Source organism: Phoca vitulina, unplaced genomic scaffold (genome assembly GCF_004348235.1).
Source record: "Phoca vitulina isolate PV1807 unplaced genomic scaffold, GSC_HSeal_1.0 scaffold25, whole genome shotgun sequence".
In the NCBI taxonomy this organism is placed as follows: Eukaryota; Metazoa; Chordata; class Mammalia; order Carnivora; family Phocidae; genus Phoca; species Phoca vitulina.
Genome location: NW_022589728.1, coordinates 33,339,354 through 33,354,864, shown reverse-complemented (window position 1 = coordinate 33,354,864; position 15,511 = coordinate 33,339,354). Strand labels below are relative to the sequence as shown.

The following is a 15,511-nucleotide window of genomic DNA, read 5'->3' as shown; positions in this document are numbered from 1 at the left end:
TCTTAGGAATGTAAATTCATGATTTTCACCAAATTTGGCAAGCTTAGAGCCACTATTTCTTCTAATAAATAGGTTATATATTTTATATATACTTTATTTAGAATTCATATACATCACTCTTTTCTCTCTCCTTTTGTACTTCACTGTATGTTGGTGCAGTTAATGCGATCCACATTTCTGAGGTTCTGTTAATTTTTCAATATTTTCTCTGTCTTCTTCAAATTGCATAATCTCCAAGTTCAGATTCTTCTGCTGGCTCAAATACACTGTAGAGCCCCCAAAGTAAAATTTCATTAAAAAAATATTTCTCTTTATTCTCTATTTGGTGAGCTCTATTAACATAGCTTCCTTTACTTTTTTTTTTTTTTTTTAAAGATTTTATTTATTTATTTGACAGAGAGAGACCAGCAAGAGAGGGAACACAAGCGGGGGGGGGGGGGGGGGGGGAGAAGGAGGGTTTGGGGGGGGGGGGGGGGGGGGGGGGGGGGCGGGGGGGGGGGGGGGGGGGGAGGGAGAAGCAGGCTTCTCGCGGAGCAGGGAGCCCGACGCGGGGCTCGATCCCAGGACACTGGGATCATGACCTGAGCTGAAAGCAGACGCTTAACGACTGAGCCACCCAGGCGCCCCCATAGCTTCCTTTACTTTTAAAGCATGCTTTCCTTCAGTCTTTTGAACATACAGTGGTTTTGAAGTCTTCTTTTATCTAATATCTGGGCCCTCTTACAAGTATTTTTCCTTGCCTTTTTTACCCTCTGTATGGGTCCCCCTTTTCTTTTTCTTTGCATGTCTCCTACTTTTTTAGGTGAAAACTGGGCATTTTAAGGAATCTATTGAAGGCTTTTGCTCTTCTTACAGAGACTTAATAAATTTTCTTGAAGAAATGCTTTTTCATTTGCTGTATGCTCTTAGGACAATTTTCAGACTTTAAATGGGTGTTTTAAAATAATTTTTACAGGGCGCCTAGGTGGCTGCAAAGTTGGTGTCTGCCTTCGGCTCAGATCATGATCCTGAGGTCTCGGGACAGAGCTCCATGTTGGGCTCCCCCCCTCAGCAGGGAGTCTGTTTCTCTCTCTGCCCCTCCCCCTGCTCTCTCAAATAAATAAAATCTTGATAAATAAAAAACTTTTTACCAATTGTGGTTGTTTTGCTAGAAAACACACCCACAGAATTCCTTGCGCTGCCATTCTACAAGTGGGGAACTCTTGTTGATTTTTCAAATGTAACTGGGTTATTTTCTTAGTGGCTGTTGTAGGAATTACAATATGCATTTTATCAGTCATCTTTAGATTAGTATTAATCTAGCAAAATATATTTTGTTCCAACTTTATGCTGTTTTTGTCACACAAAGCCCACCTACACATGCTGTGAATTCAATATAGTGTTACAATTATTGCTGTATATAATGTCTTCTAGTTAACAGAAGAAAAATGTATTTATACAGTCTTAGGAGAACTTACCTACATGTTTACTATTCCCAATATTCTTCATTTCTTCCAGTGGATTTGAGTTACTGTCTGGAATCATTTTCTTTCAGCCTTTAGGACTTCAGTATTTCTTTTAAGGTAGGTTGGCTAGCGATAAATTTTGTCAATTGTCTGGGCATGCCATTATTTTGCATTTATCTTGACAGTTTTGCTGGATGTAGAATTCTTGGTTGATAGTTCATTTCTCCCCCATACCTCAAGTATGTTACTCACTGCCTTCTGGCCTCTACTGTTTTTTTTTTTTTTTTTTTTTTAAATGTTTTATTTATTTATTCATGAGAGTCAGAGAGAGAGAGAAAGGCAGAGGGAGAAGCAGGCTCCCCGCCTAACAGGGAGCCCGATGCGGAACTCGATCCCAGGACCCTAGGATCATGACCTGAGCCGAAGGCAGACGCTTAACCATCTGAGCCACCCAGGCGCCCCTCTACTGTTTTTTTTGGCCTTTACTGTTTCTGATGAGAAGTCAACAGTTAATTACATTGTTCCTTTACATGAATCATATTTTCTTGCTGCTTTCAAGAATTTCCTGCAAGTTTGACTTTAAAGTATCTAGGTGTGGCTCTCTTTGTGTTTATCCTGGGTTTTACTGAAGTTCTTGGAATTGTGGGTTAATCTTTTCATCACATTTAGGGAATTTTCAGCTATTATTTTTCCAATTATTTCTTATGCCCTGCTCTCCCACCTCCACTGTGCATGTTGGTATGCTTGATGCCGTCCCATAGAGTTCAGGAAGAAGCTTGCCTCTCACGAAATGGAGCCCTCTCTTTTAGAAACATTTACTCTTCTGATTGCATTTAATTTTTAAAACTTAGTTCAGGGGTGTCTGGGTGGTTCAGTTGGTTAAGTGTCCAACCCTTGATCTCAGCTCAGGTCTTGATCTCAGGGTCGTGAGTTCAAGCCCCATGATAAAAAAACAAAGAAAACCCCAAACAACTTAGTTCAGTGGCTATTAGTTAAAAATGTGATATTATATTCTTTCTTTTAGAAATAGTGATAGTACCTAGGTTTTTGTTCTGCATATATAGCAACCTAAGAGATGACAAAAATAAGAATTCTTTCAAATACTGTGATTAGAAGGGAAAACGAAGGTGGAACAGCAGTGTTCCTCTTGAGGAACAGATGATGTTTATGAAACCTTATATGTAATCTTTAATGAAGAAGTCATATACATTATAAAAAAGGGGTCTTTAGGGACGCCTGGGTGGCTCAGTCGGTTAAGCGTCTGCCTTCGGCTCAGGTCATGATCCCAGAGTCCTGGGATCGAGTCCCACATCAGGCTCTTGCTCAGCAGGGAACCTGCTTCTCCCTCTCTCTCCTTCTGCTTGTGCTCTCTCTGTCAAATAAATAAAACCTTAAAAAAAAAAAAAAGGGTCTTTATGAGTGATGTGGAGATGGCTACATATGCTTTGTAAAGAATGCCGTATCTTTTAACATACAGACTTCAAATACTTTTCAGCTACACTTATGAGCATTTAAAAAAAAAATGGAGCTACGTCAACTAAAGGATGACCAATAAATATAATTAGTTCTTCATCAACACAATAAGGTAACAACAATGATGAAAATACTTTACCTCATATAGTCCAAATACTAATGTTAATTTCCATTTACATATTTGAAGACAAATGTGTAATTACCAAACAATGTATAGCACAGAAACAAGAAAGTGTTGTAACTCTAGTTATTTTGATAGGTTTTTCTAGTACACATAATTATCAACAATTTATTATAAAAACCTACATATACAATTAAAAAATACTTGATCAAAAGTCTTTTAAAATATAATTAGAATGAAATGTGTAGAAAGAGACATTTCAAAGTCATAGCAGTTACTACTATTACAATATTTAATCATTTTTACAATAGGTCTGCTGTTCCATTTCAGTTAAATTCATTCTCAGAACCATCACATTTCTTGCTGAATTTCAGTTAGAGCAAAAGCAAGTTGCCTAATTTTTTCTTCCATTGCTTTTTTGTTCTTGCATGTTTCCTGAAGAAGTTCACGCATTTCTTCTTCAACTCGATGAACCTAAATCAACATGTAAATTTTGCATTTAAATTTTTTAAAGAAAATATATTTTAAAAATGCATTCTGAAAGAAAAAGTCAAACTTCACTCTTAGAATTTTGTAACTTGTGGTATTCATTTAAAGCAAAGAAGTATGTATAATGTAACTTGTTCAAATACTAATACTGTACACAAAGTACTTACATTTATATTGTCTAGATCTCACAGATTCTTATGATGAGCACATGGTAATTTATCTTAACTGTATTTTAGAGCTTAGAAAATTTGTTCAAGGTTGTGCAGTTTCTCAGTAGCACATATGAACAGAAACTCAGTCTTCTGACTTAATCTTTCCACTGTCCTGTGCTATGTATGAATGAGGAGTCATGACTTCAACTAAAACATCAGTTCCTTATAGACTTTTAAAACTGAGATAACCTCCCTTCTCAAAGAAACGCTTTAATCTGGTCTACTGCATTTCTAAAATTCCTGTTGGTTATAAATTACCATCTTTTTGAGAGATAATTTTATCATTCCTTCCTAACCTATATTCTCCTAGGATTCTCTGTATTGTATACTATTAATTTTTGCTTGAAACTCTCTCTCCTATGACACAACATTCCTAATAATGCTATCAATATGACCATTCCTTTCTGTTTACTTCCCTCTTCTGAATCTCTAATACAGACTTCCTAGTCTTTTTCCCTAGAAAACTATATTTCTCCTAATTTAAATTATCATCTTTATGTAATAATTTGTAATTTTTTTTCACGATTATCACACTTAAGCCCTGGTGCCATTTCTGTAACTCTCTAACATCCATCCCTTTGCTATTACACCATATTGGCACCAGATGTCCAAAATTAAACAATATTTTCCTTTCAGCTAAGGACCTAATCTTATGCTTTATTTGGTATTACCTGATGCACCCTTGTTAACACTTGGTAGATTATAAAGAAAACTTCTGAAACATCTGTTGACCTGAAATAAAATAAAGAACTACATTTTGAACAAGTTATACTTCCTTAATTATTGTCATTATTTCCAAAGACCTTGTTGCTTCTTTTTTTTTCACACAGACTCCTGAGGGTTATGTCAACTAATCACACAACTGTCATTATATGGAGTTACTCTTTCTGTTTATGAACTCTTTCCCAGTTAGCAGATTTTCAATCTCTGTCTCACAGATATCTCAGTTTCTTACTGCTGCTTCAGAATCAAGGGAAAATGGAAATTTCCATCTGTCCACTCACCTAGTGGATCTCAACAGACGGGTCGTATCAAACCAAACAGGGGTTACCTGTTGTGTTTTAAAAACACCTAGGTCTAACCAGAGACTTAGGAAATGAAAGTCTCTGATGGGGAAGCTCATGCATGTGTATTATTAAAAAGCTCTATAGGTGATTCTGATGTCTACCTCTGATTTAACATCACCCTAAGTTCCTCTGTTAATGATATTAAATGATATCATTCAAAACCATCAGTGATAGTCTAAAACCCTAATTAATAAAATACTCTTTGGAAACTTTTTCCAAAATAATGATGGATTGCACTTTTTATTTATAGTACCTTTAAATTTGCAGAATCAATGTATTTCTGCTTTTCACTTGCCAGTTGTATTATTTCAGCGTGATGAGCTTCAACAATTGCATCAACTTGTTTTTTAAAGGCATCATCCATACTATGAAGCTTTTCCACCGCATCCCTTAAAAATAAAACAAAAACTATGTATCTTTGTGCATAAAAATTAGGATTTTTTTTCTTCTTAGATGGCAACTCTTATATTCATATTTTAATGGAAGTATAACTCCATTAAGTGGCAAAGGGCTATCTTGGTTTCATCATCCAGTGGAATCTGTTAGTAACACAACAAGGTAGGGTAAAATCAATGAAAATTTGTTACACTTTCACCCTCTAAAAGTTAGAGTACTTGGGTTCTCATTTATTTTGAGTCTAATGATTTATAAGCACATTCACAGATGACTATTATCAGTCTTTTTTTCCCCATGGGTTTGTAGTAAGCTAATTTGAGAGGTATACACTACAGGAAGGTTTAAGTTTATGAATATGTATTGTATGTCTGACTTCTCTATGTTAATGCTTAACCGATAATACTCTATGTTAATAAAGACATTAAATAGTATTCACAAAATTTATTGCTAAAAGTTTCTTAGAGGCACAGAACCAGTTCCTTTATATTAAATGTGAATAATTTTATTAAAAAAGTTAAGTCCATAATGAACACATTTTCTGCTTTTAGTATAGCCCATAGTAATAATGGACTGAACATTAGGGTCCATGAATCAAGTCTTTTTTATTCCCAGTTGCAACACTTAGTAGCCATATGACTTAAGGGCAAGTCACAAACTCTGCATTTAAGTTTTTCAACTAACTATAAAACAGGATAATCCTACCTGCTCTGCCAACCTCACAGAACTACTGCTGGGTTCAAATTAAGATATAAGAAAAAAAATCAATTTATATATCATAAAAGGCTATATAAATAAATGTTTTTATTAAAATTCTATTAAGTCAAAAATCATACATACTAATCTTAGTCATAAAAGTATTAATGTGTAAAATAAAAAAAAATCAGGTCTTTACTGTTTTGTGATTAACACAACAATAAACAATGTAATATAAGAGATTCTGAAAACTATCAGGCTTTATGATTTATATTAAAGTTTAGGAACTGCTATTTATCAGAAATGATTATTTCTGGGCACCTGGGTGGCTCAGTTGGTTAAGCGACTGCCTTCGCTCAGGTCATGATCCTGGAGTCCCGGGATCTAGTCCCCCATCGGGCTCCCTGCTCAGCAGGGGGTCTGCTTCTCCCTCTGACCCTCCTCCCTCTCATGCTGTCTCTCATTCTCTCTCTCTCTCAAATAAATAAATAAAATCTTAAAAAAAAAAAAAGAAATGATTATTTCTTTTCGGATATAAAAGACTCCAAATTATGACAGGCAGGAGAGAAAATTACAACAGGTTCCAAGCCAAAGTCCCTATATTATTGCTGGTTGACAGCAAAGTGGAACAGGGTCTGTTAGCAGACAAACAAGTAACTGTATTATCAATTAAAACTTTCTATAGAGTATAATTAGTATTCTTCCACAGCAATTATTATGTGTCAGGCACTAAGTAACTCATACAAGCCACATATATACATGAATATACATATACACAAAATTTAAACCTCACATCAGACATTGGAGGTAGGAACTATTATCTATATTTTATAGATAGAATGGAAGTAAATTACTTTGCAAATAACTAAGTCCAACATGTGTTTAGTCCTTTTCTCTGTCCTTCTTTTTACATTACCTCACCCATCCCAATTCAGTGTTTATGTTTAAAGATCTCCCACATACTTTGGGACTTAGTGCTTACTTTTGTAGTTCAATACTTTTGTCTCTTTCTGCTTTAAGTTTCCTTTCCTTGTTTTCAAATTTTTCTTTCACTTCTTTTACTTGCATTTCAAGATGACTTAGAAGCTCTCCTTTATCATGCCATTTCTGATTAAGTGTACTAATATGAAAAAAAAAAAAACAATTTAAAAAATAAAACTGCTTATATGAAATTATTTAGCCACATTTTATTTCTCAACAGGAAATACTATATACCTGTAAGCTTTTCTAATTTCTTCAAGTTCTAACTCCTTTACTTTCAACTGTTGTTTTAGTTTTTCTTTTCTTTCATTGTGTCTTTCCAGTTTTTCAATTATGTCATCTAGTTGTGAAGATTTTTCATCAAGTTGTTCTTGAGTACATTTTTGTATTTCAGTGATCTTTTCTTGTAATATTTTGATTTGTTCTTCTCTTTCTTGTACACACTTCAAGAAAAAAAATCAGCACTTTACTTTTATTAACCCTAAACGTCTCATTTCCTAAATTAGATATGGTTTAAAATTATTCTAAAAACTACAAATTAAAAAAATAAATTGAGGGGCACCTGGGTGGCTCAATTGGTTAAGCATCTGCTTTCAGCTCAGGTCATGATCTCGGGTCCTGGCATCCTGGGATCAAGCCCTGTGTCGGGCTCCCTGCTCAGTGGGGAGCCTGCTTCTCCCTCTTCCTCTGCCCCTCCCCCCTGCTTGTGCTCTTTCTCTCTAATAAGTAAATAAAATCTTAAAAAATAAATAAATAAATTGAATATTTATTGAGTATTTTCAAAGAGATTTCCAGGACATACCCTTAAGGTAGACACTTAACCTACTGAGCCACCCAGGTGCCCCTACAGGACATTTTTAAATCACAATCAATAAGAAACATCACTACTACTTTAAGTGCTGTTAACAAAAACAAGATTTTTATTCCCTTCACATTTTTTATGTCAGTAAGTTAGGCAATTATCAATCATAGAGGGAGAGAGAAGGAAAAGAAAGCAGCACAATAAAATTTTCAATTATTGCAATTTTGCATTTGAAAAGATGATTTCATGACAGAAACAGAAAACTCTGAGTGGATGACTGATACAGCAAAGACTGATATTCACAGTGTATGTCATGGCACAAATTAAACTGCTATTTCTACTGTGCTAAACATAAGTGCTTTCTGCATCAGGATGAGCAAATAATTTACTTCAAAATAAAGTATGATTTTATCACTATTAAAATGTCACATAAAAACAGGTTTTATATTTCCCCAAAACATTTTTTATTCTATCTTCTGTACCATGAGCCAGACTTCATCCTGTATTTACATACTATAAAGCAGGGGATAATGAAAGATCAAAACTACCATAGGCACTGTTAAAAGTTTGCAGGTACTAGGCCTCATATAGGTTATTTATTCCAGTGAACATTTGTTTGCTTTATGTGGGCATGCCTGGATGTCTGGAATAGACCTGCTATCTACTACCTACTGATAGCAGTCTCTGCAAGTAAGAAAAAGATGATATTGGTAGTTCTGATTTTTACCCTGTTTCCTCTGCTCCACCCTGCCCTTTTTCCTACTTCTGGGAAGAAGATGGAGGTAAACAAATAAATACTGGAAAAGGCTAACTTTTAAGTATGTATTCATAAGTATTATAAAGAGGTGGTTCAATTCCTCAGTGTGTTACATATCTAAAAATTCTAAGCGAAGATGTCAGGTAGTCTTGTAGTTTTGACCAACATCTGCATAAAAGTCATGAATTGTTTATTTTCTCCCCATGACTCTCTGAAGCACTTAAGAGTGAGCAGTCTTGCCACATATTATGGGAATCCACAAAAGCTATAAAAGAGTCTTATGAAATAATCCTATTAATAAAAAATAACAAACACTGCATCATCAGAGAGTATGTGAGCCATATATACTGAAAAGTACCAAAAAATTATAGGGGGAGGAAACAGAATTTAAAAAAATTTCTGCTTCTGATTTCCATAGTCAGAAGCTAACTATAGAATCTATTTAATTGAAATTATCAAACTCCAAACTGAAAACATCAAACTTCATTATCATGTTCATTTGCCTTTTGCAGACTTGTTCTTTTTACATAAACTTTCATTCCGAACCCCTAGTTTCCCATGATTTGGGGATAGAGACAAGCCTGAGAAAGAACATTATCAATAACAAACTTCAAAAGACCCAGAGGATTTCTATTTTATGAACATCTAATTTAACAATAAATAAGGGTCATTATCCGTTTTAGGTATTAGTGATGATGAATTTGCTGCTGAAAGAAATTATGCCAAACTATCTCTCTATGCTGTATGATTAGTGGGAAAGCACCCCTAATACTCATATCTTTGAGGCTGATGCAATGTTCTTTAGAATAAATGTAGTAAATTGTGGGGGAAAAAAATGATGGGCTGAACATTTAAAAAAAAACCCAAAAACCTAAAACTAAAACTCTTCTGTGTTTCAGATCAACTATTATCATTCATTACTAGTCATTTCCTTTCTGCTCAGAGATTGACAAGAAGGCAGCAGTCTTGGGGTGCCTGGGTGGCTCAGTTGTTAAGCATCTGCCTTCGGCTCAGGTCATGGTCCCAGGGTCCTGGGATCGAGCCCCACATCGGGCTCCCTGCTCCGCGGGAAGCCTGCTTCTCCCTCTCCCACTCCCCCTGCTTGTGTTCCCTCTCTCGCTGTGTCTTTCCCTGTCAGATAAATAAAAAAAATCTTAAAAAAAAAAAAAAAAGCAGCCGTCTTCCGTGGAAGTAGCTTTGTCAAAAACAATGTATTATACCCAGAGTATCATCTGCTTTGCCCTGTGAAACTTACAAGCAAATCACAAGTCTTTGTGTTTCATATTTAGCTTAACTCAAAGGAAAATATGCTTGGCTAGATTTTTAAAATAAGAAAAAAGGCTTACTGCTAAAAAAATTTCAATAATTTTCCCTGCTGCTTGGCATGTATGACATATATATTTGAATTTTTGGATATACTGAAACCAAATTTCAATTGAGGAGTACTGATATAATTGTTTAGGGTGGTAGAGTTCAGGCATTCATAGCCTAAATCTAGCTATGGATATAGCAACATTGTGATAAATGATGATTTTCTGTACTTGATAAAGTTCTCAAGGAATTTTTTAAAAAGTGACTAAGAAAAAGAAAAATAAATCTTAGGCCGTTATGGCTACTCTGAAGAATGAGTTAATGGGTGGTAATCTCATTTAGCAGTTTCTTAACTCTTTTCTCCATTTTTATATTTTAAGAGATAATCTCTTGGAGAAAAATTTGGAGATCAAATTTGATTCAGTGCTCAAGATAACTAAAAAAATTCCTCTGGAAATTTTTCATGTAACATACTTTGAAGCAAGCAATCCTGTTAGTATCTCTCTTAAGATAGGCCATATTGGGGGATGCCAGGGTGTCTCAGTCGGTTAGGCGTCTGCCCCTGGCTCGAGTCGTGGTCCCGGGGTCCTGGGATCGAGTCCCGCATCGGGCTCCTTGCTCAGTGGGGAGCCTGCTTCTCCCTCTGCCTGCTGCTCCCCCTGCTTGTGTTCCCTTCTCGCGTGTGCACGCTCTGACAAATAAGTAAAATCTTAAAAAAAAAAAAAAAAATAGGCTATATTGGGGCGCCTGGGTGGTTCAGTCGTTAGATGTCTGCCTTCAGCTCAGGTCATGATCTCAGGGTCCTGGGATCAAGCCCCACATCGGGCTCCCTGCTCGGCGGGAAGCCTGCTTCTCCCTCTCCCACTCCCCCGCTTGTGTTCCTGCTCTGGTTATCTCTCTCTCTGTGTCAAATAAATAAAATCTTAAAAAAAAAAAAAAAAAAAGATAGGCCTTATTGAAGAAGAGGGTAAAAAAATGGTTTCCCCTGGGAAATTTATTTTTAAATACAGAATAGCTGGTTTTGTCATAATTTTGAGATGTGATTTAGCAATACTGGAACACCCTAAACAATGCTCTAAAAGGATATTTTAAACATATAAAACAGGAATTTTCTTAAGATTCCTAACCCTTTATTGACACTATTTTCAGTTATTTCACAGGCCATAATAACATCATCCCATAAAAGTTTGAGGTAAAAGTAATTTAAAATTAATAAATAAAAGCCATACAGTCCTTTTAAAAGGGAAAGGGCGTATTTCATACAAGGAAACACATGACAATCTGTCCCAAATTCCACAACAGCTTGGATTCATTGAGATAGATATTTATTTGATAATTTGATCCACTGGTTTACAAATCTGCCACATGCTCTTTTCCCAAAATAAAGTAACAAACTTACAGTTTTTAATTTTCCAATGGTTTCAGTTTGGTCTTCTATGATTTTGCACTTAATTCTTAATGCATCATTATCACATTCATTTGCCTTTCTCAGAGACTCATTCTCTCTATATAAACTTTCAATTTGTGCCTCTAATTTCCCACGATCTAAGGCTAGAGATGATCCTGAGAAATAAACATCAGCAGTAACAAACTTTAAAAGACCTTGGAAGATTTGTATTTTATGAACATCTAATTTAACAATGTGTAATACAGTAACCAAAAAGAAAAACTGAATAAAAAACAATATAAAGCGTAACAGAAAGGAAAAGGGGAAGAGAACTAAAAGGTCTTTTAAACACCCATGGTTATTTGGAAAACCTAAAATTACAAATCAAGAACAAGTAACTCAGACATGTAGTATTTAATTGGTCAAGTTATGGCATTCAAACAAAAAAATCATATTCAAGATTCTTATATGTAATGGACAAATAAGCAATTCTCCATTAAAACCAACATCTAGCTATTCATAATTTGTAAAGTATCTACAAATGCCAGAAAACTGTGTCTATCTCTTGCTTCATAGTGACGGGAAAAGAAAGGAGACTAAGAGTAAATTAACCTAAACCTAAAGTGGTTTTCATTCTTACACTATCTCACATTTCTCCATGCATAACAAGATAAGTGTTACCAACATTTTTAGAAAAAACTGAGTACTGTGTACTATACAAATAATTTAAAAGCACTGTATAAGAAAGAATTATTTCAATGACTTAGTTGTAGCACTGTAAAGGTAGACCTGTTCAGAAAAGTAGCCAAATCATATTGGGAAGAAAACCAACAACAACAAAAAAATCAGAGATGTAACTTCCTAACTTGTGTAATAAATTCACATCTTAGGAGGCATTTCATTTGGCTGTACCTACTTATCCTTCCATATAAAGTATCACTTTCTTTTTTGGTGTGTGTTAGGCAGAGTTAATAAGCCCCTCCTTTTCTCAATACCCAGATTTGTTGATTTAGAAGAATGGGCTATTTTCGCTTTGAAAATTTGAAAATTTTACCCTGTTGTGCCAGCTCATGCCCCCATACTTTTCTTTCTGTCCTCAAACCATAAATTAGTGATTCCTTGGCGGCTAGCTCAGAAATAAGCTGGACTTTTTCATGCTTGAGAAGTTCTATTTGAATACTCTTCTGCTTGTCATCTTCAATCAAGATTTCAAGGGTGTTGATTTGATTCTGTACATCCCCAGAAACATTGGGGGGGGGGAAAGCAAAGTAATTATTACATTTAAGTGCTTATTTTTTACTTTTTGCATTTTACGAGAAAAAATGTTTAAGCAAATAAATGCATAGTAAATGCTCCTAAATTTTACATCAGAAAAAGTTTTTATTTTATTAGAGACCGATATAGGTCGTAAAATAAAAAGTCAAAATTTAAGAGACTATCCCTTTAAAAACTCTGAATTTTATTCTAGTAACAGTATCTTAAAAGAGTAACTACACATGGAATACTCAAAATTTCTCATCAAGCATTTATATCAATAATCTAAAGGACACTTTCAGGAATTAAGTTCCTTTGGGCAAAATACCACTAATGCTTGAAATTGAGACAAAAGCACTAAAAAATTTAAAAATTATTACAGCTAGGTATATCTAAAATAACCATGACCACCACAAAATTATCAGCAATTCGCGTGGTGTTTCCCAAACTCAGGTTACCATCTCAGTATCACCATCACAATTTTTGCTGTATCACTGTACAACTGGCACCTATTTCCTTAGTACACTTCTTAAATTCACTTATTTTACTTAAATACTATTTTAGTGTAAGCAATACAATCTGTGAAATCATGGTTTAATCCCCTAGTTATATTACTTTTCTCATACACCTCAGATATATAATTAGCATTATTAGAAGTTTGTAATTGTGTTACTTCCTAAAATTGTCAGGATATACTTGAGACTATGACATAAAAAATTAAAAAGAAAATATGTTACAATGTTTTACCTGTAAATTTGCTGCTGTTTCCTGTTTCAATTTCGAAACTTCTGCAAGTTTTATTTTTTGCTCCTTCACCATACAGGTCAGATCTTTAATTAAAGAGGAAGATTCATTTTCTTTTCGTTGAGCCCAAACAAGAGCATGCTTGCTCTTTGCTAACTCAGTTGCAACATTTTCAAAACCATCTTTAACCTATATTTCAAAATTGCATTATAAATAGCAGTTCTCCAAATATTTAGAAACTATTTGTTTCTGTAGCTGTTCTAATAAAACTTTATTTAAAAAATAGGCCCAGGGGCTTTAGTTTGCCAATCCCTGCTCTATAGTAATAGAAGAATTCAGGCTGCCCAATTCCTATTCTAGTGCTTTTACTTGACCATTTATAATCTTAGTTTTTGCAACAGCACTGAAGAGTAGCTATTATTTATGTGAAGAAACTAAGGTGCTAAGAATTTAAGTAATTTGCTTAAAATCATATAGCCAATGTGTAAATAGAGCTAGAATTCTAAAATATAGTCCTCTCATCCAAACATATCTTGCTGATGCTGTTTTCAATAAAAAGCTAGATGCCAATTCTTACATCTTTAAATCTTCTGGCTTCAACAGTCAGAGCAATACGGAATTCATTTTCTAAATCCATATACTGTTGGTTTAATGTATCAATTTTTTCTTGGTATTCTTTTATATCTTGCTCATGCTTTCTTTCTTCTTTAGCTACTTCTTTAGCTAAGGCTTCCTGGAACTCAGCATCACTGAGAAACTCCCTTGTTTCAAGTTCTTTCCTGGAATGCAAAAACAAATAAAAATCACAGGATGCTATTTCACCTGGAAAGAAAAACTTTCAAGGTCTTTAAATAGTTGTTAAAATAGCGTATATTCTCTATTTGTAATTTAAAATCAGCTCCTAACTTTGGAGCAAAGAAACTGGCACAGGATGGTAGAGGAAGAATATGAGTTTCATTTGATTGTATATTCAGTGGTGATGGGGATAAAAGGAGTATGCCGTATTTAAACTGAGATAGTCCAGAGTCATTGTATGGCTTCTAAAATTCTTTAGGTGCATTTGTAGAAGTCAAATTCTACTTCACTATATCCTCTACTTTGGCTGAATCTTTGATATACAACTAATACAGTCTGACCGTTACTGGTGGTTGGTTAATAGAAAAAAAATCAGTTAAAGTGTGAAATTATTCACCAATCTTTTGATATACAGGGCAAGTTTATTTTTATTTAAATGTGCGTTCATTCTTTAGAGTTCTCCACTATTTTTCCTGAGTAAGTCAAACCCATACTACAAAATCCATTATTTCTAGTTTTGGTTTCTTTAAACTAGAACAAGAAGTTAAAATATATTTGTAAAGGAAACTCAGTGCAAAATTTTAATTTTTACAATTATCTCCCCCAATCTTTATTACAGTCATTCTGCCCCTGCATATGATGACAATCTTCCCCAGAACATCAAAATTTAATTTATAATTAAAAAACTCATTTATGTAAGGGTAAAAACAAAACAGGTTTTTGGAACAAACACAATTAACCCATGGCAAATACACAATTCAACTGGTAGGGCAGTAAGTAGATAACTAGCTGCAAGTGTTCAAATTATTGTGGATTCCACAGAACAGGTCTGGCACACTACAACTGATAGGCCAGATTTGGCCTGAGACTCTTTTTGGGAAATAAACTTTTATTGGAACACAGCCATGCCCATTTGTTTACATATTTCCTATGGCTACTTTTTTTACTACAAAAATATAGTTTGGTATGGCCTGAAAAGCCTGAAATATTTTCTATCTGGCCCTTCATAAAAAAAGTTTGTTGACTCCTGCACCTCAGAGAATAAAGACTATTGATTAATAGGTGGTTACTAGGAGGTCAATTAAAACAGTTTTCTCTGTATTACAATGACCAATTTTTGGTTGGGTTTGGAAAAATACAAAATAAGCTTCATTGTTATAAGCTCTTACCTCAATAAAGCCACCTATTTGTTTTTAAGCTACTAGTTCTTAATGTAAGACTGATTTTAATGCATACATAAACATGTTATTTTTCACAAACTAATTGTTAGATTTCATCACTGATCAATCAGTCTAGTTTTATGTAAAGGAGTAGGGTAGGGAGAAGAAACTTTTCTTTTTCTATTTTTAAATGTCATTATTTGGGGCGCCTGGATGGCTCAGTCAGTTAAGTATCTGCCTTCGGTTCAAGTCATGATCCCAGGGTCCTGGGACTGAGCCCCGCGACCGGCTCCCTGCTTAGCGGGGAGTCTGCTTCTCCCTCTGCCCCTCCTCCTACTTGTGTGCATGTGCATGTGCACACATGAGCGTGCTCTCAAATAAAAATAAATCTTTAAAAAAAAAAAGTCATTATTTTCTGATGTAT

General features: G+C 34.7%; 1 protein-coding gene across 3 annotated transcripts in view; it reads right to left on the bottom strand.

Moving 5' to 3' along the window:
• Positions 1-2,827: 2,827 nt before the first annotated feature.
• LRRCC1 (leucine rich repeat and coiled-coil centrosomal protein 1) overlaps positions 2,828-15,511 on the bottom strand; it is a 35,998-nt gene continuing 23,314 nt past the window's right edge. For all 3 annotated transcript variants that reach the window (XM_032421693.1, XM_032421694.1, XM_032421696.1), the window contains 8 exons: positions 13,710-13,911; positions 13,136-13,321; positions 12,189-12,363; positions 11,147-11,310; positions 7,112-7,320; positions 6,879-7,016; positions 5,061-5,196; positions 2,828-3,513 (listed from right to left, as the gene is read on the bottom strand). In XM_032421693.1, coding sequence (XP_032277584.1) covers positions 3,391-3,513; positions 5,061-5,196; positions 6,879-7,016; positions 7,112-7,320; positions 11,147-11,310; positions 12,189-12,363; positions 13,136-13,321; positions 13,710-13,911 — 1,333 coding nt within the window. In that variant the 3' untranslated portion in view covers positions 2,828-3,390. The remainder of the gene's footprint in view (positions 3,514-5,060; positions 5,197-6,878; positions 7,017-7,111; positions 7,321-11,146; positions 11,311-12,188; positions 12,364-13,135; positions 13,322-13,709; positions 13,912-15,511) is intronic.